At 34.5% G+C, this 26,506-nt stretch overlaps 1 protein-coding gene across 3 annotated transcripts in view; it reads left to right on the forward strand.

Moving 5' to 3' along the window:
* MDGA2 (MAM domain containing glycosylphosphatidylinositol anchor 2) overlaps positions 1-26,506 on the forward strand; it is an 845,317-nt gene that overhangs the window by 615,597 nt on the left and 203,214 nt on the right. For all 3 annotated transcript variants that reach the window (XR_004384228.1, XR_004384229.1, XM_032871192.1), the window contains exon 8: positions 8,724-9,017. Coding sequence is in view for 1 of the 3 variants with exons in the window: in XM_032871192.1 (XP_032727083.1) it covers positions 8,724-9,017 (294 nt within the window). In the remaining 2 variants the exon portion in view is untranslated. The remainder of the gene's footprint in view (positions 1-8,723; positions 9,018-26,506) is intronic.

Below are 26,506 nucleotides of genomic sequence, written 5' to 3' on the forward strand. Positions count from 1 at the left end.
CAGCAAGAATGGAACCTGTGTTTCTTTGCAACTGGCCTTGTAGATTTTGTAGCAGGGTAAATATGAATGCTACTTAGAGAATGATTTTCTATTTTGTTCTTTCATCTTACTCTTTGTGTTCTATTGAATCCCTCAGAGACTATTCTTGTGCCATAGCAACACCTGCTGGGAGAGGGAAGTTGGAACAGCCACACTGTTGCCTGCCAAAGTTGTTTTCCTGATTGAATGGCACTGCGTGTCTCCCATCTTGCAATACTAAACCCTCCAGAGTTGCTATCCGCCAAGATCCTGCCTCTCCCCATATGTTTCAAATGACTAACAATGCCATTGTAATAAGATTTTTTACAAGTCTTTCAAAAATAAGCAATGTATATGTGTGTCTGTACGCGTGTACATTTCCCCAAAGAATTTCCAAATGCAGATGCCATGGTATTTCAATCTCAGGTTGGCTTTTAATATGTTTTCTTCCTGTTCTATTGTTAGATTTGCAAAATCATGGTCAATTCTATTTTATTTGCATCTCCTGACTTATTATAGGTGAATCAGTAAAAGAAAAAATTGTATGTCAGTGCAAAACTAAAAAAAAAGGGCGGGGGGAGGCAGTTTTTATTTACAGAGTGTGATAGGAGAAGTATTTATGTGCATTCATATCATGGACAAAAACAGTAGGCTAACCATCTGGTGTAAGGAAATGTTTAAAAATAAGTGCCTGTTTCATATATGATTTACCCACAAGACTGTAAGTAATACAAGTCCTAGAATATGGGTCTCTGGGGACATTCTGTTGTAGAGCCAAATAGCCTCTTCTTTACTGCTAATAGAGGAAAGCCATAGCATGGGAAAATTACTCAATACTACCAAAAGCTTCTGATATTTTACTCCCTGTATCATTACTGTGACCAAATTAAAATCTAGTAGAATTGCTAACTTTAAAGAAACCAATTGGGTTTTTGTGATTTTTCTAATTAAAAAATAGAAAGTGTTCATGTGTGAAAAAAAAATGGTCTTGAAATTCATATACTCTATAATTAAGTCTTTGATAATCAAGAGGTGATTATTCATCAATGGTTTTCTTGCTTTTTTTTCTTAATAAGTTCCTCCCATTTCTGAATTAGTGCTCCATCCATCAATCAAGAATTTATCAGGCACCTCTGAAATACTCTAAAACATCCCATGCTGTGGCAACTACCAAGGAAGTAGGTGAAACCTGGTGCTGACCTCAGGATATCTGACCTACATTTGTAAGGAAAGGAGAGGGCATTTTGTCTTGGCATCTGTAGAATAAATTAGATATGCTGTGATCGGAGACATGGAAAATAAATAAAAGGTACAGAGTTCAAAAAGACTTAAGGACACTAGAAACTTAAATTGGGCCTTAAAACAATGGGGGGGGGGTGATTGGATGGGCATTAAGAGAGCAAAGTAATTTCTGGATAGAAAGAAGGAAGGGAATGAGCCAAAATGTTAAGAGAACCCAAAGACCTGCCTAAATTGAATAGAGAACTTCTCACAGCAACATTGTAGCTTAATAAAGTTTGGCAGGTAAGAGGGAAAACAAGCAATGGGATTTTGACCTCTATCCAAGAACCCAGAAACTACTGAAGATATTTGAATGGTGGAATGACAGGACTTTATTACTAAAGATTAATTCAGAAAGGGAAGAACATTTTAGGAGGGGAGACACTAATCCATTATGTTATAGTAATAACATAATCAGTTATGTTATAGTAATTCATTTGTAAGGGGGAAAATAATCCAGAAGGATGCATGGCATTCAATATATTTGCATTATATTACATTACATATTATATTAACCTATAGCTCAGAGAAGTTCAGCATACTTTAAAACAACTATGAAAACATTCTATGTGCTACAAATCACATAATTCACCATATTCTCTATATCTGTGATTTTGCCAAATAGGAATTATTTCCAATAGTATCCATTTGGGGATTTTTATTCCTTTGATGAGAAATGAGCTATAGAGTGTTGCTACCTTTCATCAGACATTTTATGTTACCAGTCACGATCCCTACAAGGAAGCAAATATTGGCAGGTTATTCATAAGTGAGAGGCCTTTAGCATGCTGGATTTCATTTGTCACCTTGAAAATCTTTTAACCACACCTTACTAAATATTTTAATTGACACATATCAGTCAAGAAAATGAGTCAAGCTTATTAGTTTTAAAACTGTTTTGCTAGGCTTGGATTGGAATTTATTTAGGTTGAAGGAAATTTTCAAATTCCCCTTTCATAGTCATATAAATATTCCCCAGTGGCTACAGAACATCACATTCTTAAATGTTGCATGTCTTAAGGCAGTTTTTCCCACTCTTAGTTGTGTGTTAATATCAACTGTGAGATTTAGATTAGACTATTTCCAATATTAGTGCATGAAGTTTTTAAAATATGGATTAAAGTAATGATACTATTCTCATTTAATATTGAATATACTTTTTTTGAGTGGAAGAGAAATGCATAGTTACATAAGCTTGCTTATTGTAGGCAGAGAGGCAGGCAGAGAGAGAGGGGGAAGCAGGCTCCACGCTGAGCAGAGAGCCGGATGTAGGGCTCTATCCCAGGACCCTGGGATCATGACCTGAGCCGAAGGCAGAGGCTTTAACCTACTGAGTCGCCCAGGACCCCCGAGTCTTACTTTTTTACATTTCTTTATATATAGATATCTCAGCTTGAGAATTCCTGAACTCTGACCTCTAGGGGGTCACTTTCATAAACACATGTTTTTTTAGTCTTTTATTTGTGTTTTAAATATAGATTATACGTCTTAATTTAAAATGCACATAAGTGTTATAACTCTTTCTCCCTAAAATTCATGTATAATTAAATTAATACCATACATAGTTTAGGATTCTTAAAAATGGGAGTCTGGTTGTCCTTCTGGAGAAAATTCTACTTATTACTTACTTTATTGTAATTCTTACATTAAAAGAAATATATCTTTTGTTTCAATATCTACTATTAAAGTACATTATAAATAGTTATGTGTTTTAAGCCAGTAAGTCCATAATAAGCATATTGTGATATCTTTGTTTCAGAGAGCATGATATTTTCTCATACAGTTCAGATGGGCTAACTTTCCCTTGCATTTTTTTTAGTGAAGAAAATAGACCAGTCATTTTCTGAGTAATGACTAAAAATTAAATTTCCTCAGCTTCCTTCCTAATGAAGAAATAAAAACATTTGAATTTTCTGTATTTGTTTTATTTCACAGTCTGTGATACAATGGAAATGTTGACAGAAAACCAGTTTAAATTACTTGTCTATGTATTTATGTTTAGAATGAGAAAGTCTGGTGTCATATCATGCTCTTCAAGTTTCTCTGATTATGGCATCTTCTACAGTAGCATTTCAGATAAGAAAAATGAAAATCGGGGCATGTATAATCTGTATGTCATAAAATGTACCTTTGTGTTTTCACCAGGAGGAAATTTTTTCTACTGAGTACACTGTGGATAAATGTGGATCTTATAAGGCGCAGACATTTCAAAATTTTCTACTTAGTTTGATGCTTTCACTGAGACAATATTTCAGGAAAAAAATAATTTAGTTGATTAAAGAAAGGATATAAAAAACATCATGACAAATGATAGATGGCATGTGCTCGAGCTACTTCTTTCCCTTTTGTTCCCTTTAATTTACAGCTTATCTATTCGGATTTTTGTTTGAAGAGCTTGGAAATCATATCTTCTTTTTTATTTATTTATTTTTTATTATATTCAGTTATATCTATTCGGATTTTTAAATGAAAGGCGAAAGACAAGAAAAACTGGAAGAGTCCTTGTTTGACTCTCAACTTTCTCACACACCCACATACATCTCAAGATATACCACATCTGAAATCTATACTAACAATATATTTTTCAGAAGATTCTGCTACTTATATGGGCTACTAATTATAGAAGAGCTACATTTCATTATTTATTGCTTTGGTTTTAATATCCTCATGATTTATGTCTCTCATATTTATCTCTTACATACACAGCCTTTTAACTCACCTTCTTACTCTTTTCATCCTCTGTCCCTCCCTTCCTTCTTCAGTTATTTCATGACTTCCTGGTTTGTGCCAAGCAGGAAAGCCAGGCACTGTAGAGGTAGAGTGCTTCTCTGCACTCTGAGGGAGAAGGCACTGTGTGCCTTCAAGGAGCTATCTGGTCAGGCATATAGATGTGGGAGGAAAGAGAGAGGAAAACCAAAAGTATGGGTCAAACAAGTACCCAGCATAATAACATGGCCAGGAAGAGTGAGCGACCTACCCAGCCTAGGGGTAGGCAGTTATCACAAAAGTGGTAATATTTGGACTGAATCTCAGCACATGGGACTGGCAGGGCCTCCTAGAAGTCAGCAAGGGCCAGGAATTCTGGCCATAGGAAAGAAGGGTTTGTTCGAGAGCACTGAGGTTCACCAGTCAGTGAAACTGCAAGAGAATGAATGTTCTAGAAGTGAGCATTTCTCAGACTGTGTCATCCAGATTACCATGTCCAGGTGATACATTTTTGTTATGAAGAAGTGGAGTTTTTATCAGATGAGCTTTGGAAAATAGATTGCATTAACATCTTAGGTTTCTCTAGGCTTCTTAGAACCCGTAACATTCTCATACACACTGCACGTGTTGTAGAAGAGTGAAAGAGGAAGGGAAATATATGAAGAGAGTAAAATTCATCAATAATCCCACACTGAGAGAGAACCACTGTTAGTGTTTGGTATAGTTCTTTCTGTATTTTCTTTTCCTCTAGATTTTTCTCATATATGCCTCTTGCTCTTCCCTGAATCAGTATACAGTTGCCTCCCTGTCTTCATTTGTACATTCAGCATAACATGTTTTACTGAGTTCTTATCACGTGTGAAATAGAGTGCTGGATACTAACAATATAAAGTCTATGTTTTCTTTCCTTAAAGAAGCTCCTTGCTAACATTCATTAGCACATGTCTTTCTTTTATATAAAAACTTTACACTACTGTTTGGATTGCTTAGTAACATCTTTTACTCACTTAATCATAGTGGTTATAGCTATTCATACTGTGCACTAAGATGCTTTTCTTAACAATATGAGCATCTTTATCAATAGATGTAGGTCTGTGACATCATCCTCTAAAAGGCTGCATCATATTTTATTGTGTGACTCTACCACGATTTATTTAATGAATCTGTCAGGCTGTTTTCAGGCTTTTTTTTTTTTTTAATTAAAACAGTATTGTGATGAGCACTCTCCATGAGAACTGTCGTTTTCATAGTGACATGAACAAAATTGTATTTAAGATGATAAAGCTGCTGACAGGGTAGCAGGAAGGCTGAAAGAATTAAACTGGTGAGAGAGAGCACTTATTATAGTGTCACAAAAAAAGAGAAAATGATGAATTCTACTAAGCAATCTACCTATAGCCATGAAAAGAAATAGGCAGTTATGAGAGATATTTTAATGAGGAACCAATGCAGCTGATTGGAAGTGGTGGGTGAGAGGAGATGGTAAAACAAAGAAAACTCTATGGCTTTCAGTTAGCAGATGAGGTATGTTGATAATTAACTACCAAACTAAGTCAAGAAATTAAACAGCACTGAGGTTTGGGGATTTGAAAGACTTTTGGGATATAGAATTAGGCTGCAATCATAGATTGGAAGAGCCTTGGGACGGAGTTAAAATTTGTATTATCAACATATAAAAGAGAGAAAGCCATGAGAAAAAAAAAATATGAGATCTCTTAACGGGGAAATGTATAGTAATATTTATGAAAGTTGCCTGTAGGACTCTGGAGAATGGAAAATCAAATGTGGAGAAGGAGAAGCTATCAAGACTTTGAGAAGTTATAAGGTTTTCTTCACCAAGAAAGATGCAAAGAAAGATTAACTCTTGATTCCAAGATTTTAAAAGTTTCATGGAAGAGATGGAAAATAAACTACATTTTAATTGGGCTTTGCTGTTCAGCAAAAACTGGGCTAATTGATTTTAAAAATCTATTTTATTTTAATGGAGATCAAAACAGGCTTACATTTCTGTAATTTTGATTATGTATGAGAAGTTTACTTAAATAAATAACATAAATGTATAAAGGGAGTTTTTGAACTATGTAGCATGATAAACTAAAAAAAATTATATAGCTAGTCTACCATCTTTTTCTTTTTTATTAGAGTCTCCTAACGAATTAAAGTCTTTGAATATTCATCTTTAAGTCTGGAAATAAACATTTCATTCAGTACCACTTCTGTCCTTCACATTCTGCTATTTGGTGTATGGTCAGAACATTAAGAGCCTTGGAGCTCATAAAGTACAAATTCTTAGTTTCAAAAATGAAGAAATTAATACTCAGAGTGATTAAGGTTGGCCAGGGTCATGTGGGTTGTTTTTGGAAGGGATGAGGAAGAAAGATTTCAAATAATAACCGTCCATTAAATAATCTTTTAATTTATCATTTATTTTCATTTATTTCACAAAGATTTATCAGAATTCAGATATATATTTGGGCTGGGGTATTTTATAAGCAATTTTGACATAAATAAATATCCTAATATAGATAGAAAGGTATTTAAGATAAATATAGATGTATAACATATAAAATAGATCAGATGATCTGAAAAGTATGTGTCATTTACCTCTTCAAATTTTTACCTTGGCTCTTTTTTATTGTCCCTGATAAAGTGACCAAGAGATAGGCAGGGAAGATTCGTCCAATTTGTCCCTGGGAACACAGCAGTCGTGAGCTGGGGGGGTGGGGGGGTCCCAGTCTAACTCCAGTTATTCATTCCAGATGCCATAGTGTACTGGAGACTGAGACAGGGGTCATTTCTCAACATTGGCCACCTGCTCTAAATTAGTCTCAATTTGAATTCTGTTCAGAGCAAAGCATTTATTCTCTCTTATTCTCGGTGTTCTCATTTGTTAATTTTTAATGTTAAATATTTGATCCTTAGGATTATCAAGGGAATGAAAATCTAAAACCTCTAATTATGCCTGGCACATAGTAGGGCATAATTAATGTTAAATGCAGAGGTTATTGCTGTCGTTCTGTGTGCTTTCTCATGGAGGGTGAGTAAATATTACGGCTTCTTCCCCATCCTGCTTTTTAGAATTGCATCATTCCCTTGTGGTTCATTTCAGAAAGAACAAATTATTTAGTGAAATCATTTATTTTTTTATATTTACAGAAGTCAATAATTTAATCAAATAGGTTGTGTAGGTTTTTAAAATGTAACAATTTTAGAAGATATATTTAATGCTAAATTCCAGAATGCATGTATCTACTTCAAAAAGGTGGTGGTTAGTGTTTCATATATTTTAATTTCTAAGATGCATTATTTAACTAGTTTTTGAAAATAAGTAGATGAAGGAATTAAATGAAAAGAAATAGACATGAAGGTACTTAAATAGCAAGATAACTCTCCTGTCATTTTGGACTTAAATATATTTTTTTCTATGTGTAATAAGAGTAATAACACTTCAACGTAAGTTGAAAAATAATTTTAAAATTATGTTTGCTTTTGTTCCTGGGCCCTGGAATACAGTAATGCTAGAAGGAAGAGTAAAACCTTTGTTTTTTATCCATATATGTGGTACTGCCTCCAAACAGAGCACGTGGCATTTATCAGAAGAACAGAATTATTTAAGTAGTTCTGGTTAGTCTTATTCTGGCATTCTAAGTTAGCCATACTTTTTTTGGATAGATGTTTTATTGCACAAACACAATGGATTTCATGTACATTTGTATAAGAAATATAAGTCTTCAATGCTACAGGTGATACTATTTGTAACAAAACAATTTGGGTAGCGCTTGCCTCTTACTGGTTCATACTTTTTACTAAACTCTAGCATAAATATACTCCAGCTTAGTAAAGTAATTTCCAGTAAAATGAACCTCTCATAATATCTTCAGTAAAATCAGGTATTTTACCTATTTTACCTTTACCTGAAAAATTACAATTCTTATATTGTTGAAATGTTTTGGAAAGTTCACCTAGAATCAGTTCTACCGAAATAGAGGCAAATACTTACAGTGATCTTAAAATGTCTTAAAAGGAAGTTATATGAAATGCAAATGTCTAAAAAAAAAATGTTAGAAGTCCAAGGAGAGGAATATGTGGATTCTCAAAGTGTGGCATTGTAAGTCAGTTGTTCCCTTCCATTTCCATTTCCATTAGGGAAAAAAACAAAACCCTAACCTTAGCAGTTTGGCAACAGTTTCGGTACCAGAGTCAGATCTTCTGATTTTATATCAGAGGATCTTCTTTTTCCTTTTCCTGTTACTTTCATTTACTGTGCCAGCTAAGTTGATAATGTCTCTTATCCCTTTCTTTTAGCATCCCAGGGTAAGAGACAACCGCATAGGAAATAAGACTGAAAAGCCGAATCCTACTTTCAGCAAGCAGGATCACTCTTCTGTGAAATGCCGATGTTAAAAACCCAGTTAATGGCTGATAGTGACAAGTCATTGAGTAGATTGTTCTTAGGTTGACCATTCGTGTTCCAATTTAATGCTTTATTTATTTTGCTAATGTTTGAAGACCTCATTGGAGAGAGTTGTAGGAAAACAATTCAGAATTCTTTTAGTAAGAGTATGTGCCACTGACTGCCCGGGTCTCTGTTGTATTTGTCATCCGAATTGTCACACCTCTTCAACCAGCAGAAATTGTTTTCCTTATGATTTTCTGTGTTTGAATATGCTTTACCAGTTTATACTAACCTTGAAAAATTTTCTTTTTCCCATTTCAAGTTCCACCCAATCTGACTGTTCCACAGGAAAAATCACCTCTGGTCACCAGAGAAGGGGACACAATAGAACTGCAGTGTCAAGTAACTGGAAAACCTAAACCCATCATCCTCTGGTCTAGAGCGGATAAAGAAGTTGCAATGCCTGATGGGTCAATGCAAATGGAGAGTTATGATGGAACACTGAGGATTGTGAATGTATCTAGAGAAATGTCAGGAATGTACAGATGTCAGACCAGCCAGTACAATGGATTTAACGTGAAGCCAAGAGAAGCTTTGGTGCAGCTCATTGTGCAGTGTAAGTAATTTTTTTTTTCTTTGTGTTCCATGGGGAGACAAGGGAAAAAAGGATGTGATTATTCCTCTAGTATAATGAAGTGAATTTTGGAATTGGGTTAGGATAAAATGTTTCTACTTCGTTACTAGCCAATTGAAACTATAGTTTTCCCTGAATCTGCTTGTTGCTTGAGCTAATACTCATAGAAAAGTATTAGCTAGTATTAGTGTGTGAGGGGAGGGTTGGGGGGGGGAGAGAGAGATAATTATGACAGGATTGTGTGATTGGTTAATGCCAAAGAATCAAGAAATGTAATGGTTCAAAACTGGCCATGTTCAATGAGGCAAAGTAAAGATGGGAAGTAATTGCTAATTCAGATTACCATACTCTTGTTTTCAGAGTTCTTGATTCTACTTCAGGCAATTGCATACACCTTTGCCCAAATTATCAACCTATTTCAAAGCATCCCTTTGCTTAAATTGTGGAGACCTAATCATTGAAATGCTATGTTTGCATATCTGAAGTTGTAAGAGTAGATTACATAATTACCTATTAGTATTGAGATAATTCAAATATTAGGTCCTGAATTTTTGTTTGATTTGCTTAACTGAAAATGATTTAACTGTGAGAGTTAAATATGATTGATTTTTAACTATTTGTATTGAAATCACTGTTACAGTTCTGACCAAAAAAAAAAAAAAAATGTAGATATTGTGTCCTTTGAATTTGCTTTCAGTATTAAAAGTACATAAATTTCTAAGTGTAAAAAAAAAATATTTAATGATGTTCCTGACATTGGGTTATTAGAGGATGCCCTAGTAACTTGGATGGCAGGTGGTACAGATAATGCCAAAAGAGAAGCAGCAAACTAAATACAATCTGTTCAAACTCCAGTAGTACTGCTCTAAGTTTTAATTGATATACAATTTGTTAAATATGTGGTAGCTAAGTCTTTAAGAATATGAATGCATTAGATGAAACTATACACTTCGATAAGCAACGATGTTGTTTCCTTTCTATGGCTCTCTAACTCAGAAAATGGAAAATAGAATTTAGTCCAAAAATGTCTCTTTTTATATTAGATTTAAGGATGTTGGCAGATTGGATTAACTGACTTTAAATTGGAAAGAATAATTGAGATATGGAAGGATTATGTTTGGACCTGATAACAAGTTCATTTGTATATAAGTTATGTGAGTTGTGGGGAGAGAAGCAAAGTTGTGGGCATTGCATAACCATTCCCAGTCTCCATTCTGGAGAAACTCAGATTCCTATTTGCTATTTGTCCTGTAAATACGCAAACTCATATTTGACAAATGCCGTGGCTGATTTCCAATTGGTTATGGTTTGTTTCCAAATAATGCAACTTTTATTTTTTTATGTTTTTAAAGATTTTATTTATTTATTTGTCAGAGAATAAGAGAGGGGGAGAGAGAGAGAGCACACAAGCATGGGGAGTGGCAGGTAGAGAAGCAGACTCCCCACCAAGCAAGGAGCCTGATGTGGGGCCTGATCCCAGCATCCTGGGATCATGACCTGAACTGAAGGCAAATGCCTTATTGATTGAGCCACCCAGGCACCCCCAAATAATGTAGCTTTTAGAAAGCAAGTTTTATTCAGCCATTCAGTATTGTTTTTTCCTCACTGGTCTTTATACTTATGATAAGCTCATGGGTAGGAGGTTCATGTGAAAACAGGTTCCAGACAGAAAAAGAAGAAATGACTTAAAAAAGAGAAACTTCTCCTTAATTCTCGAAAACAAAAACAAAAACAAAAACCTTGCCAGTGACCATAGAGGAAACTGATACAGTTTGAATTACTTTATTGTTGTTGGTAATCACAGAGTTCTGTGCTTCCTCTGGAGTTAGGCGCAAAGCTTTGGTGTTCCTAAAGCTATTAGGGCTACTGGTGTTATTCTACTCATATCTCTGTGATGTGGTGTGATGTGATGTGATGTCTGTGATGTGATGTGAAGCTCTGTGAGCTTCTCTGGGGAAGCTCTGATACAAATAAAAGTTAGGGAATCCATTAGATTCTAGGGAATTTTGAATTAAAGTTTTAAGAACCAGGGTCTCCAAACTCCACAGAATATTCAAACCTTCAGAATTCTGTGAGTGTGTGAATTTTTTCTTTTCTTTTTTTCGTTTTGCTTCTTAATAAGTCCCATAGGAAACATTAAGTTCAGCACAAGATTTAAAAATTCAGTCCTGCAGTAGTAGATGAAAATAAATATTGGCATGGTTGTCTCTAGTGTCACAGGATGTAATTGACTAAAAGACACCAACAGACATAGGCAAATTCTAGTTCATTTAATGTAAATAAAAAGATCTGCATCCCAAAATGACTTCACAGAGCAAGGAATATAATCTAACAGCACTTCCTCTCAGAGGCAAGCTTCCTTGGCCTAAGAAGAAGCCAGCTGGGTTCCGATAGCCTTGCCAATTTCAGGTAAGGATGCCATCATGTCTTTCAAGAAGCTCCCTTTCATGTATTCCCAGTTCTCTTGAAGGATCTGATTATGTGCCTGAGCTTTTGCCAGGTACAAAAAACTGGTAACAGCTCCAGATTATTCCTGAGTGAATCAAATGTTGATTTTCTAGGCACGTAATTCCTGGTAGCAAGTCCAACCTGCATGCCTAACTAAGGCTTATTCCTGCAAAACTTACAATGCAGGAATTTTGATAGTTTTTAAATGATAAACATTCCAACTTTTATAGTGACATCTTAAAAGCATGAAAATAATATGGCATTTGTGCTTAACTTGCAGTCATGCTATATGTGAGAAATATCCATATAAAATACTAAGTTATTTCCCACACATGTAAACACACATGTACATACATATATGTGCATGTATTGATATTATCTTCAGCAATTAGTTTTGCTTTGCCTTATCTATATTTTGTATTCTCAGCAAATACATTTTGCATTATAGCTATTCATTACCCTGCTGAGTAAATGTAAGTTTGATAACAAATGGAATATATATATATATATATATATATATATATATCTCCTATTCCTTGCTTCTTACATGACTGGTTGTTATTATTTAGGTTTCAGAGGTATCTGAGGACTTGTTGCATTGAGTGTGAGACCTGAAAGTGTTTTAAGTATATGAAGATGTCAGATTATTCTAACACTTATGAAACACCTTTTTCAGGTCATGAACTCTACGCTTTAGTTTATTATGATTTCCTTTCTTAAAATGTTTATTACATTGGCAAATTCTGGGGCAGTTTATTTTATATACATAATACACACACACATATACATATATGTAATTTTATGATTTGAAATGTAAAAGAATGAAAAAGAGATCTTCATGGTAAATAAGAAATAAACAAAAATCTGGTATCTCTAAGGTACACTTTTTCCTTATTTAGTTTTACTGTGCCCAGTTAAACAATAACCAGGTAAAAGGACTAAAGGAGCACAGAAGTTGTTGTATGTAGGACTTTAATGAGATTCTAGTGCCTAAATATAAATAGTATATAATTCTCCATAGTCTATAAATAATGAAATACTCCATTTAGTTTAATGCCCTAAATTGCCAAATGAGATTTATTGTTACTTACTGTTGGATTAAAATTATAAGGCAATCATTTTATTAAAACAAACTGAATTATTTACTATCCCCAGTTAATTTGCTTCTTCTTAACAGGTGTAGATAAAGAATGATTTAGCAAGTGACAGAAGCCTCAAAGTATTTTACGCCATTCTATGTCCTGTAAGGGTAGCTAAATCACCAAAATAAAGTAGTTTAAATTATTAAGTTCTTGTGCATAGTGCTCATTCCTGGAAACAAACAAACAAAAAATTTATTATACTATTTTTAATTTCAACAATTGCCAGTTATTGCAAATGACATGGGCCAGGACAGATAGTTGCAAATATAATTCTAAAAGTTTGAAAACTAGTGATTTAAAATTAATCTAAAATTTTTAAAAATTGCCAGATGAAACTACAAAGTGTAATGTAAAGTTTTTATAACAGATCTTCAAACTTTCAGCCATTACTTAATTTCATTTCCATGTTTTTGGAACTGTATAATAGTTCTTTTTGTAACTTTCCAGCTCATTTTTATTTGAAGCAGATTTATTCTATTACAGTGGCTTCTTTGAGAATAAAATAGTTATATATGTCAATTAATTCATATCATTTAAAAATCATAGTATGTATGGAGCTTATTTAGCAACACCAGAGCAATTTCCTGACAAAATAACAGTAGTAGAGTAATAAAAATTAAATAATGTATGATTTATTCATTAGAATACTGAAAATATTGAATATTGATTAAATAAAAATACCACTGGATGAATATACTCAAATATATATATTAAAAGAAGGAACTAAGATATGCTTATTGTCTTTAGGAAGACAATAAGCATATCTATATCAATAATAAAGACTTCCTGTTTTCTTTTTTTTAAGTACACAAGCTTTATTGGTATATATATATTTTTACTGTCTTTCTCTGATTGACTTATTTTGTTTAGCATAATACCCTCTTGTTCTATCCACATCATTGCAAATGGCAAGATTTCATTTCTTTTGATGGCTGCATAGTATTCCATTGTGTATATATACCACATCTTCTTTATCCATTCATCTGTTGATGGACATCTAGGCTCTTTCCATAGTTTGGCTATTGTGGACATTGCTGCTATAAACATTCAGGTGCACATGCCCCTTCAGATCACTACATTTGTAAATATTTGTAAACATTAGGGTAAATACCCAGGAATGCGACTCCTGGGTTGTAGGATAGCTCTATTTTCAATTTTTTGAGGAACCTCCATGCTGTTTTCCAGAGTGGTGTCACCAGCTTGCATTCCCACCAACAGCGTAGGAGGGTTCCCCTTTCTCCGCATCCTTGCAAACATCTATTGTTTTCTGACTTGTTAATTTTAGCCATTCTGACTGGTGTGAGATGATATCTCACTGTGGTTTTGAATTGTATTTCCCTGATGCCAAGTGATGTTGAGCACTTTTTCATGTGTCTGTTGGCCATTTGTATGTATTGGTGTATTCTTATATTTGTATTATGTAAGTATACTTTTTTTTAAAGATTTTATTTATTTATTTGACAGACAGAGATCACAAGTAGGCAGAGAAGCAGGCAGAGATAGAGAGAAAGGAGGAAGCAGGCTCCCTGCTGAGCAGAGAGCTGGATGCGGGACTCAGGGCTGGATCCCAGGACCCTGAGATGATGATTTGAGCTAAAGGCAGAGGCTTACTTAACCCACTGAGCCACCCAGGTGCCCCTATAAGTATACTTTTTTATGTATATGTAAGATATTTAAACATCTTTTAGTAAAATGTGTGTATTTTGAAATACATTTTCTTGGAAATTAGTTGGGGAAGATATATACTGCACTGAATGTCATTTTTATTATTAAATCTTCATTATATTTATGCACATTTGTTGTACCTACAATACAGATTAATTGGAGAAAATCAAATGTAATTTCATATATACAGGGAATCCACATAGACTCGGAAATTCCAGAGACAGTCAGGCAAAATAAGGTACCTTTGTCATTTGGAACAAAGAAGTGGGTAGGGATCTGGGACTTCAAAGAGAAGGAAATAAATTCACAGGAAGATGAAAGAGTAAATATTTGGTAAGCCAATGTTTGTTAGGTCACTGGGAAACAATGGGACATAGGGTACTTCCATCAAACAGGCCTCACTAGGTTCTTCCCTATCTATCCTAGCCTACTTTATAGCATAATGTAGTTATTTACGGTGATAACTCTCTTCCTGGAACAGGTTCTCTATCTAAATTCTTTGTAGGCAATTGATGGGGGAGGTAAAGAGTTTATCCTGAATCTGCTAGGTTTGGATTGTTTTTTAAGAACTCAAAATAATCTTCATGCCAAAGTAGCCCGTCTTGGGGTAGCCTGCCCTTGGCAGCTACAAGATCATGGACCTTATAAAGAAAGTTAAATACAGATCAGAATATACTCAAATATCTATGCTTATTATTGTTAGACAACTTACTGAGTAGTTTTCTGTAATGTTGGGATATATAGAATGACTGTGTTGAGTGACCATAACTACTTTTTGGATTTTTTTAAACAGCAAAATTACTCTGAAAATAATTGTGACTGGAGATTAAAGCTAATACAAGGGCAAGTAACTATTTATAAAAAAAAAGAAACAAGGGAGCAAATTGCCTTCACATAGGAAGATATTAAAAGCTATCAGGGGAATTTATAAGTGAATGCACAAGAATTTTAACATATTAGCAGAACAACAAAAGGGGTTTCCAGCTTAGTAACCTACTTACCCAGGTGCATTTCCTATTTTCCATATTTATTCAGTCTATCCTTTCTCAGCCTTATAGACAAGATAATTCCGTGTTGAGTCTTTAGCTAGGTTCCTACTCCTCCCTTCTCCTGTTCCCACCAATTCCTCAACTTCTTTTCACTATTCAAGTCCTGACTAAGTCTCACCTCTTTAGAAAGCCTCCTGGTACATGAGAAAGGCCCTCCTTGATAGTTTTTTGGATATGTGTTTAGTCTGCTCAAGACAACTTAGAACTTCAAAGTAAAACATTGTTTTGAACATATACATTAGATGATATACTTCTTTCAAAAGCATTAGCTATTATTTCATCATCGCCTTCTTCAAAACTCACTTGTCAAATTGGTAGATTCTTGATTACTGATCCATTTCTAGTGTCTCTTTCCTTGGGAAAAGTTTAACACTAAAGCTCTACTTGGTAACACTAAACGTCTATTGACTCTTATTATTATCCTTTTACTGGGAAACTTTGTAATATACTTCACTAGAATACAGGTTGGGAAAAGCTTTTAAGTTTACTAAGAATATAATATTTAAGCATCTATTTTTCATATTTTAACAATTATTCTTGAATAGAACTTAGCATTTATTATACAGTGTTCTTTTAATTGAATTAAGTGGCTATGCTTTTATTTGTTGTTTGCAACCGTTATTAGAAATATTAATCAACTGAACCCTAAGGTAATGTTAATATTATGAAAACATTAATATTTATTTTATTTTCTCACATCCTACCTTTCCCCTCCCCAAGGTAGTTAAGATCTCTTCTTTGGAAAGAAAAAACAATAGTTTACAAGGTAGTGTACAATTTAAACTGTATAAAATAAAACTCTCGAATTTCTACTTCAAGTCAGCATGTCATATAAATATATCTTACCTCATTTCCCAGTGGATTTAATGAGGAATTTTAATGGAACTGCCTTGAAAACAGATTTGTTTAAACATTTTATTTTTGTATTACTTCTGAATATTTGAAAATTGAACTTCCCAAATGGGTATGTTATTCTGCAGAAAGCCTTTTTATTTATTTTTATTTTTTTATTTTATTTTATTTTTTTAAGATTTTTTATTTTTATTTATTTGACAGACAGAGATCACAAGCAGGCAGAGAGGCAGGCAGAGAGAGAGCGGGGGAAGCAGGCTCCCTGCTGAGTAGAGAGCCCCATGCGGGGCTCGATCCCAGGACTCTGGGATCATGACCTGAGCTGAAGGCAGAGACTTCAACCCACTGAGCCACCCAGGTGCCCCCAGAAAGCCTTTTTAAAATGAATTTACTTTAGCTGAACTGCTCCTGCCATCCCAGGCAATCTTCTTGCTCCCTGTTTTCCCACCCTTCCAGAGAAGATAGGAATATAGATAACCATTGAAGGAAATTGTCAGAGAAAACTAAAACTCTCTTTCTAAGGAGCTTCTCTGTGTACAACACAGATGTGATGTCTTTATTGAGTAATCGAGTTCAGATTATCTGGAGAAAAGATAGGTTTATCCAGTACATAGATCATGTAAAGAAAATAAATTCATAATTTTCCTTGTTGTATCTCTGGTGCTATCCTAATATACATACAAGCATAGTTTACTATTTAGAAAAAGTTACCCATTAAAAGTTTTGTTTTTAGTATCTATACAAAGAAACAGGACGGGGACCAGCCAATTTTAGTAGAATGATTAAAAGTAGTCCAACTTTAACCCAGCCAAATCTTGTGTTAATTGATGTTGTCAGTTAAGTACTTATTCCCACCCCTGTAGAAATAGATTCAAGTGAATGATTACAGCATTTCCATAATACTGAAAAGACATTTTTCCTTGAAAATCTTTAGATCTGTGATTAAATTAAATGCATTTTGAATGAAGAAAATTTATGCTGTCTCTTTTCCTAGGATCTTGTCCTCACCTCCTCCCTTTCTCATTTTATGAAAGTATATTATTCAAAAGAAGTGAACATAAACACATATATAAATATGTGTGTGTGACAATAAAAATTCTGTGACTCTTTTATCTTTCTCAGTTAAAAATGGATTTACCTCTCATCCAAAAATAAGTGTATTCTTCCCAAATACAGAATTTAGACGTTTTCTAAATACCATGCTCTTCTCCCATGAAAACCAAAAGATAATAATAATAATCCATTAAAGTAAATAATGCATTGACTTATTTCACTCAGCATAATCTCTTCCAGTCCCGTCCATGTTGCTATAAAAGTTGGGTATTCATCCTTTCTGATGGAGGCATAATACTCGATAGTGTATATGGACCACATCTTCCTTATCCATTCGTCTGTTAAAGGGCATCTTTGTTCTTTCCACAGTTTGGCGACCATGGCCATTGCTGCTATAAACATTGGGGTACAGATGGCCCTTCTTTTCACTGCATCTGTATCTTTGGGGTAAATACCCAGTAGTGCAATTGCAGGGTCATAGGGAAGCTCTATTTTTAATTTTTTGAGGAATCTCCACACTGTTTTCCAAAGTGGCAGCACCAATTTGCATTCCCACCAACAGTATAAGAGGGTTCCCCTTTCTCCACATCTGCTCCAACACATGTTGTTTCCTGTCTTGCTAATTTTGGCCATTCTAACTGGTATAAGGTGGTATCTCACTGTGGTTTTAATTTGAATCTCCCTGATGGCTAGTGATGATGAACATTTTTTCAAGTGTCTGATAGCCATTTGTATGTTTTCATTGGAGAAGTGTCTGTTCATATCTTCTGCCCATTTTTTATATGATTTTTTGTTTTGTGTGTGTTGAGTTTGAGGAGTTTTTTATAGATCCTGGATATCAACCTTTTGTCTGTACTGTCATTTGCGAATATCTTCTCCCATTCCGTGGGTTGCCTCTTTGTTTTGTTGACTGTTTCCTTTGCTGTGCAGAAGCTTTTGATCTTATGCTGAGTGAAATAAGTCAAGCAGAGAGAGTCAGTTATCATATGGTTTCATTTATTTGTGGAGCATAACAAATAGCATGGAGGACAAGGGGAGATGGAGAGGAGAAGGGAGTTGAGGGAAATTGGAGGGGGAGGTGAACCATGAGAGACTATGGACTCTGAAAAACAATCTGAGGGTTTTGAAGGGACAGGGGGTGGGATGTTGGGGGAACCAGGTGGTGGGTATTAGGGAGGGCACGGATTGCATGGAGCACTGGGTGTGGTGCAAAAACAATGAATACTGTTATGGTGAAAAGAAATAAAAAATTAAAAATAAATAAATAATGCATTGAAGTTTACAATAATATACCCATGAACATGCCTGTGACTTTATCAATTTATTTTAAATAATATACGACCAATAAAATGCTTAGTGCACAGGAAAATATAAAGTAGGCAGAAGACATGGGTCTCTGATTAAGAAAAAATGTGCTTAAGCATTTTAGAAGTTAGATAACAATATTAGAAATTGAATGGCAAAAGGCATTCCATTCATCATACATAAAACCAATCAGGAAGTGCGAAATCATAGGCCAGTATTGTGAGAGAACAGCATGACTTCCTGTCCCTTCAGCAGAATACCTAGATTTAACCAGTACTCAATTCACCTGCAAACAAATAGAATTCATATAGAAATTCAGATTATGTATTGTTAACAATTTTTATCTTTAGTAATTATCAATTGTTTGATCCAGTATCAGAGTTTGATATTTAATGCCACCCCAGATTTTTTTGTCTTAGCATGCATTATGTTATTTGGGGTTCTATTCTATTGTGTTAATAACTTTTAACCTAAGTAAACTCCTTTCCTGTATAACCTACTGGAGGGTCTTCTTAGGTTCAATTATATTCAAACTCACATAGACACATAGGACATTGAATGCACTTTACAGATATAAGATTGGAACCACAGCTTGCCAGCATGTCTTCTCACTCCCTGCTCCTGGGGACACTTGAGTATCTGAAAACATGTTTGATTGTCATGATTGGAGAAGGTGGGATGCTCCTGGCATCTGGTGTGTAGAGCCCAGCGATGCCGCTAAATGTCCCAAGACATAGGACAAACTCCCAACAAGGAAGTATTCTGCCCAAAATATAATTAATAATTTGTTGGATGTGGGGGTTATCCTATTAATTTTAGGGCTTTGGGAGGCATTCCTGGTCTCTAATCTTGAGATGCCACCAGCACATCTTTTCTCAACGACAACAAGAAGTCTTCAAATATTGCCAGATGTCCCCTCATGGGCAAAATTACCCAAGGTTAAGGCTCACTACCTACATGGTTCATATATAAGAAGCAAGGAGCTGTATATTTGGGGGTTGGAGATTCTGGCAGAATCCTCTGCCCCACAGGAACCAACATCTCTTGTAACAAACCTATAGACACAACCTCTAGTACCTGAAGTTACAGTCACCACACTAAGCTCAAAGCTGTGGCATACTATTAGATGGGATTCCTTTATTCCTATTCCTCTCAATTCAGGAGCAATTTAATACAGAAATATTGCCTAAAATCATAGTTGATGTTCTTCCCTTGTCAAGTTACCAGGAAAGCAGAGCAGAACTTTAAAAGAAGGTCAGATTCTTGTACAGCAGGGAAAAGGGTTTTGTCATCCTTTCAAATGCATCTACTCTCCATCTGCCATGTTTAACTTTCTTAGTAATTCTTTTGCTCTAGTACTTTCCTTCATTTGATCATAATAATTACCATTGTGTGTACTGAGCAAGTATGTTTCCAACATACCTTACTTTTTTTTTTTTTTTTTTTTTTTTGGACTCCTCTTCTGTGAACTGCTGTGCCTATATTCTTTCTTTGTAAGTTTTTTGGCTTTGTATCTGGGTTTGGGAAGAAGTAACTGTATTTCATGCTGTTCCATCAAATCATTTGATCTCTTATGAATTCCTTTCTTCTGGCAAATGAGTATTTCCTTGAAGCCATAAAGATTCTAGTAGGAAAAAGCAAAAGTTCTTCAAAAGGAAACTTTGAGACTTAAGCTGACCATGCATTGAGAAATTGAAAGAAATTCTCTCTTGATTTCACACTTATTAGACTTATTTTAAATGTGGAAATTACTCTTTCTTCTTAATTCCAAACAATTTTCAAAGAGAAAGAAGTCAAGTACATTTCTTGAAAATTAGTGAATATGTGGATTTTGTTCTTTAATACTGTTTCTCATTGAATGGAATAAAATATTTTCCTTGAGAAAGATTATTATGTAGCTTGAGTAGCAGGTTTTTTTTTTTTTCAATTAAAGAAGGGTTTAAATTTTAAAAAATTAACCAAGCATGGGACATATTAAAAATTAAGTAGGAATTGAAAAATACTTAAGAAAAGTGAAATGCAGTTTCTTAGCATTTTAACTATTTGCATTGAAATGTATGAAATGGCAGGGGTGCCTGAGTGGCTCCTTCAGTTAAGCAGCCAACTTGATTTCAGCTCAGGTTATGATCTCAAGGTCCTGGGATTAAGCCCCTCTCCCCCACCTTGGAGCTCTGTGCTCAGCAGGGAATCTGTTTGTCTGCCTGAGGATTTCTCCCCCTCTTCCTGTGCTCCCCCTCCCCCCACTCTGGCACACTCTCTCTCATTCTCAAATAAATAAATCTTTAAAATAAAGTACGAGATGACTGAATTATTCCAATATTCCTTCAGTAATTCTTAGTTGCACTGTCTGTCAGTGTCAAGATTTTCTCCAGTGATTCTAGTATTTGAAGAAAAATGTTCTTTTTTTTTTAAGAAAAATGTTCTTAAGCACAAGCTAAATGCTTTGTGTACAACACAGAATGATAAATATAATATTGCTGAGTTAAAAGATTTAAGTAATCTGAGTATGTGAAGTTTTCACTGTAAATACTGACTTGAAACCCTAATGCACAAATGTATGCAAATATTTAAAGAGATACAAATGTGTATGATGCATGTCTGTCTGCCTATCTTCCTTTCCATCCATCCTTCCATCAATCCATCTGTCTGTCTCAATGCTGACTTCATGCAAACTGCATGTTTATTGAGGGAACACTCATTAATATATTTTTCTTCTTTGCCTTTTAAGGTGCCATATGTGCTAGTTCTGTTTTTATCTTCCACTCATGTTTTTTGTTTGTTTGTTTGTTTTAGAGAGAGAGAGCACATGAGCAGCGGGGAGAGCAAAAGGAGAGGGGAAGAGAGAATTTTAAGTAGGCTCCATACTCAGCACGGAGTCCCATATAAAATTCTTATCTCAAAACCCTGAGATCATGATCTGAGCTGAAATCAAGAGTCCAATGCTTAACTGACTGAGTCACCCAGGCACCCCACCACTGATGTCTTTATTTCTATTTATTCTTCCTTTCTCCAAATCAGGTTTTGTTCCTTTTGTTCCATTGTTCTCTTAATCCGCACTCCCTTGCTTGGTAATATAAGGTCTTAAAACATGACTCTGTACAGATCTTCCCTGCATTTGTATCTGAGGCATTCAGCCAGCTTCTGTGGATTTCAACTTTGTTTCCTGATTTATTCTAAAATCTAATGTAACCAAAATTAAATTTGTAGTGATTCCTTAATTATTTTTTTCTTCTCTTGAATTCCCACCCCACCTAAAAAGATCTCTCCCCTCTCTGTTTTGAGAGTCCTCATTCTATCTTTTTTTTACCCCCAACATGCATCTGAAAATCATATTAGATTCTATTAGAAACCTGGTTTAAATTCCAGCTTTGCTACTTTAACTATAATTTCTCTCAGTGTTCATTTTCCATATCTCCCATGATTGAGATTTATTTTCATCCATTATCTTACACATATTTCTGAGAACTGAAATAAATGACACCAAAAGGTGTTTAGCGTAGTGTTTGACACGTATATAGTACTTCCTAATCATTAGCTCTTACTTATCAAAACCTTCTCAGAATCCATTCCTGCCTCTCCGGTTCCACTGTCATTTTCAAAGCTAGACCCTTTCACGTCCTGCAAGAAATTCCTACTATTTTTCCCACTGCTGATCCTCCCTTTCCCCTTCAGAATACTGGTGTCAGAAGAGCATTCCCTTATGAGCAGGAACACTTTCAGTTGCAAGTGACAGAAAATTCTTATCTGTTACAAACAAGAAACTGTAGTAGGTTCCAGGAACTTAAATATTAACATCTTCTCAACGATCAGCTTGAGTTTCTCATTGTCTGCTTTATATTAGTGGTTCTCATTATTTCTAGGTATACCTGATTGGGGTGGGGGGGAAAGGTACTCTTTTTTGCCTATCATCCAAGGATTAACTCCAGTGGGATACGATTCACTTGGCTTAGGTAACCATTCTCTAAAGCAAAGGCATGACTGTAAGCATTCATTATTTCCTCTTTGTTTAGAAATTCTACATAACTACTCATTACCCATGATTCAAAGTTCAGACTCCGAGATTGAAAACAGGACTCTCCACCCATCTCTGAGATAATATACCATATTCTACTCCAGGTGAACAGTTCATTATCTATGTATTTTGAATTTGGTGCTTTTCATAATTTCATTTTTTCCCCCATGAATATGCTTGAAGTCACCTCTCTTAAACCTAATATTTACCATTTTTAAGGCAACAGTTAAATGCCATTTCTCTCATAAAATTTCTCTCTGAAAACTCCAACTGTGTCTAATCTTTTTATCCTCTAAATTGACATCTTTTTTCTGAACTTAGCAATTTCAGCATTCTACTCCTAAATTATATATATGAGATATCTATATATCTCTATCTTTCTAAATATAGAGATATAGATATGTTTTCTTTTCTCTATTTTATCTCTCTCTCATAAGAGAATGTAAGCTTTTCCTTTCATGAGTCATAATTGCATCTTCCAAAAGGACCTAGGTCAGTAAGTGCATAAACTAATGAATTATTTGAAATATGTATTTCTGACTTTGGACATGTTTTTCAGTTGCTGTTTTGTTAATGAAGATATAACACCACATCACAGTTTTTACCATAAGTATGCATATGGGTACACTTCTAGGGGAGAAATAGACTAAATTGTAAGATAGGTTCTGATTCTGTCACTGGTTCTAATTCTAGCTATTTTTAATGTGTGGCTAACTCTGTCTCTACCACCAATTTCCTTATGCAAGTGAAGAATTTAGTACCATGATCTCTAACTAATCATCCAGTTTGAAACTATTACCAACAAGTGTCTGATTTGTAATTAATTCATGTATCACAGAGAATATATATTTTATTAGCCATTTCAGGAATCTCCTAGAAACTGCTTATTTGAATTAAAAAGATGCCTGATGACATTTCATAGCAACAAGTTCTCAGTGTTAAAATGTCTGTTTTAGGTGAAAGATGAGTAAGAAATAAAAAAGATAACCTGAAGACAAATAATCCATTAATTATATCTGCTTTACATCTGTTGCATCTAGAGAAAATACATTTGAAATCATGGAAAAAGCATTCTTAGTATAGGTAATGACAAGATTTTTGTGCTGTAAATTAAAATTTTTGAAGTTTGTTAAACAGATTGTCTTTATGAATTTTACCTGAATCTTTCCTTTGGTTTCTGATGAACTTCACTTTAAAAAAATAGCAATGATCAGTCGTCACAATATGGAATCCATATACTGGTTCAAATATCATGCATGCAAATACATGTTATTCTGCAGTTACTTATTTTTAAAGGCTGTGGATCTGCCATCTTATTAAGGATACTGCTATTTGGTTCCTTCCTTAAAACACACACACACACACACACACACACACACCCCATAAGAATACTTGTTCAAGCAACTTAAATTATTTTATTTTTGTTTGTATGTCTGTTTCTATGTAGATATCCTTTGCAGCTTATCTGTAAAGGAAATAAATTTTACAAAGCAATGGAAAGATATGGTAGCTTGGAAATTAGGACTTTTCTCTCAAACACCATTTCATCTCAAATGCCTAATTTAAAAATTAGACTGCCTGTTTGCTTTAGCAAGAAGCTTTTTCAAAAAAGTTTCTGAGCCTTTTTTTTCTTCAGAGCAATCTGTTAAAAAGTTCTGCTTCCAGTGTTTAAATATATTAGATGAGTTTGTTTGGGTAAGAAAACCCAGTTTGTTCAGCATACTAATAAATACATTAGTATTTACCTGGAATTGAAAAAGATTTTAATTGAAATGGCCATTTGACCTTGAACAATATTAAAAGTAGCATTTAGTAAATGATGTGACAGCCCTACAGTCTGTGTTTTGGTTCCCTTCAGAAGTCTTGGGAAAACATGATTATTTTCTGAGGCAGCTTTTGAACCATCTTACCTTCAGAAGATCTCTCTTCCTCCTCCCTTCTTGTCCTCTCCCTCCCTTCCTATACACACACACACAAACACACTTTTAGGGAGTTATAATTTGAGTCTATTGCTCCTTTTTTGAAAATGGAATACACCTTGTCACTTGTCTGTTTTCAGCAATCAGACTGGTTTTCTCTAGAATTCTATATGAGAAATTCTTGAACTTTCCCTTTTTTTTTTTGGATGAATACCATGCCATCCAATGCTATTGAGTACACTTGATCCCATATTGCAGCTTAACCGTAAGGCTTAGGTTTTGACACTGATGACTAAATAAGCTAGTGTTTCTTTAGGATCATATCTGACCTTAACATCCAACCCTAGGCTTATCTAATATTTTGATATTTCATGAATTCATTTATAGAATTGCTTAACACTACTGTGCTTATTTTTATGATTTTCAGATAGAGAGGTTTCCATAAATGAAAAAAAAATTAGTTTGGCAATCTGTATATGCATATTATTTTGCTGACACTCAATCTCAAGGTAGTATCTTGAAATTTCAGGTTTCAGGTTGAATGGGGACCTGAAATCTTGGGTTCAATCTGTCCATAAAATTCAAGTAAATTTCTACATTCATCTGTATATACTAAAATTAACAGTAACAGAAATGCATATTATTTCCCTTTTAACAATAGTAATGCAACATAAATTCAGTTTAGGTATGATACAGATTTTCTGAAGTGTTTAATTTCTTTTACCATATTGATGGTAATTTTACTTTATTTTTCCATAAAAATGTTGATTGTTACAAATGCTTTTCCACTTTTTTAAAACATTAAGAGCATAATAACAAATGGTGAACTGACTTAAAAACTAAAGCCAAATTACAAAAGAGCATCTACTTGTAGATATTTTTCATGTCTCACCATGATTGTTTTGTATACTTCCTTATTTTTTTTTCCTAATTTGGTCAAAATAATGACCATTTTTCCTGCATTATAAGCTCAAAATATTGGCATTGCTTTGATTCTTGGCATAGTTGTGTTTAATTTATTGTTAAATGCGTCATTCTTTTCTAAGGTAATGAAACTATCTCTCTCTCTGTCTCTCTCTTTCACATGTGAATCTGGCCATCCCACCTGAAAACAGTGTTTATAATATACCTTTTATTTCTCCACATTTCTTTCTTTACTTCATTCCCTTGCTTGACACCAGTTTATGCATTAGCATCTTGGTGGTTAACCTATAGCTCCAAATGATCTCCATAGTTTGACCTACCTTCTCCCATTGCTGTGATCACCTCTGCTGCTTGCCAATGTTGCGATGTTGGCTATGGGCCTTGGTCCTTTTTTCCCACCTTTTACCACTGAGGAGACAGTTGTTCTAGAGAGCCTTTCTTTTCTCTCTCTCGCTTTTATTTTTTTGAAAGTACATTATATGTGTTAGTATATTTTAGTTTGTGCAGCATCATTAAGTCTATAATTGCTTCAAGTATGTTTGTGTATATGTTTAGCATACTTTTTTGAGGAAAAAGACATAGACAAAGTTTGAATAGTTGGCATATCATTATAATTTAGGAGATAATGGTCTGTTCATGAAATTTAACTATACTGAATAAGACCTTCTGAACTTATGCATTGCAAGTACTTTCTTCTTTTTTTTCTTTTCCATTTATTTTTTTTTTTAAAGATTTTATTTATTTGACAGAGAGAGACATAGCAAGAGAGGGAACACAAACAGGGAGTGAGAGAGGGAGAAGCAGGCTCCCCACAGAGCAGGGAGCCTGATGTGGGCTCGATCCCAGGATCCTGGGATCATGACCTAAGCTGAAGGTGGGTGTTTAACGACTGAGCCATCAAGGTGCCCCTTATTTCAACTTTTAATTTAAATTCTAGATAAGAGGTAGTGTTAATTAACTCTTTTTTTTTCTTAAACAATTGCTTTTTGTTGTTGCTTTTTGTTGTCTGCTCAGTGGGACACCACATTTACTTATTTATTTTCACTCTGAGTATTCAAATGGGAATGTTTTAATTAATTAACTACTAATTAAACCAATTTTT

This window comes from Lontra canadensis, unplaced genomic scaffold, assembly GCF_010015895.1.
Source record: "Lontra canadensis isolate GAN:19392208 unplaced genomic scaffold, GSC_riverotter_1.0 scaffold42, whole genome shotgun sequence".
Taxonomy (NCBI): domain Eukaryota; kingdom Metazoa; phylum Chordata; class Mammalia; order Carnivora; family Mustelidae; genus Lontra; species Lontra canadensis.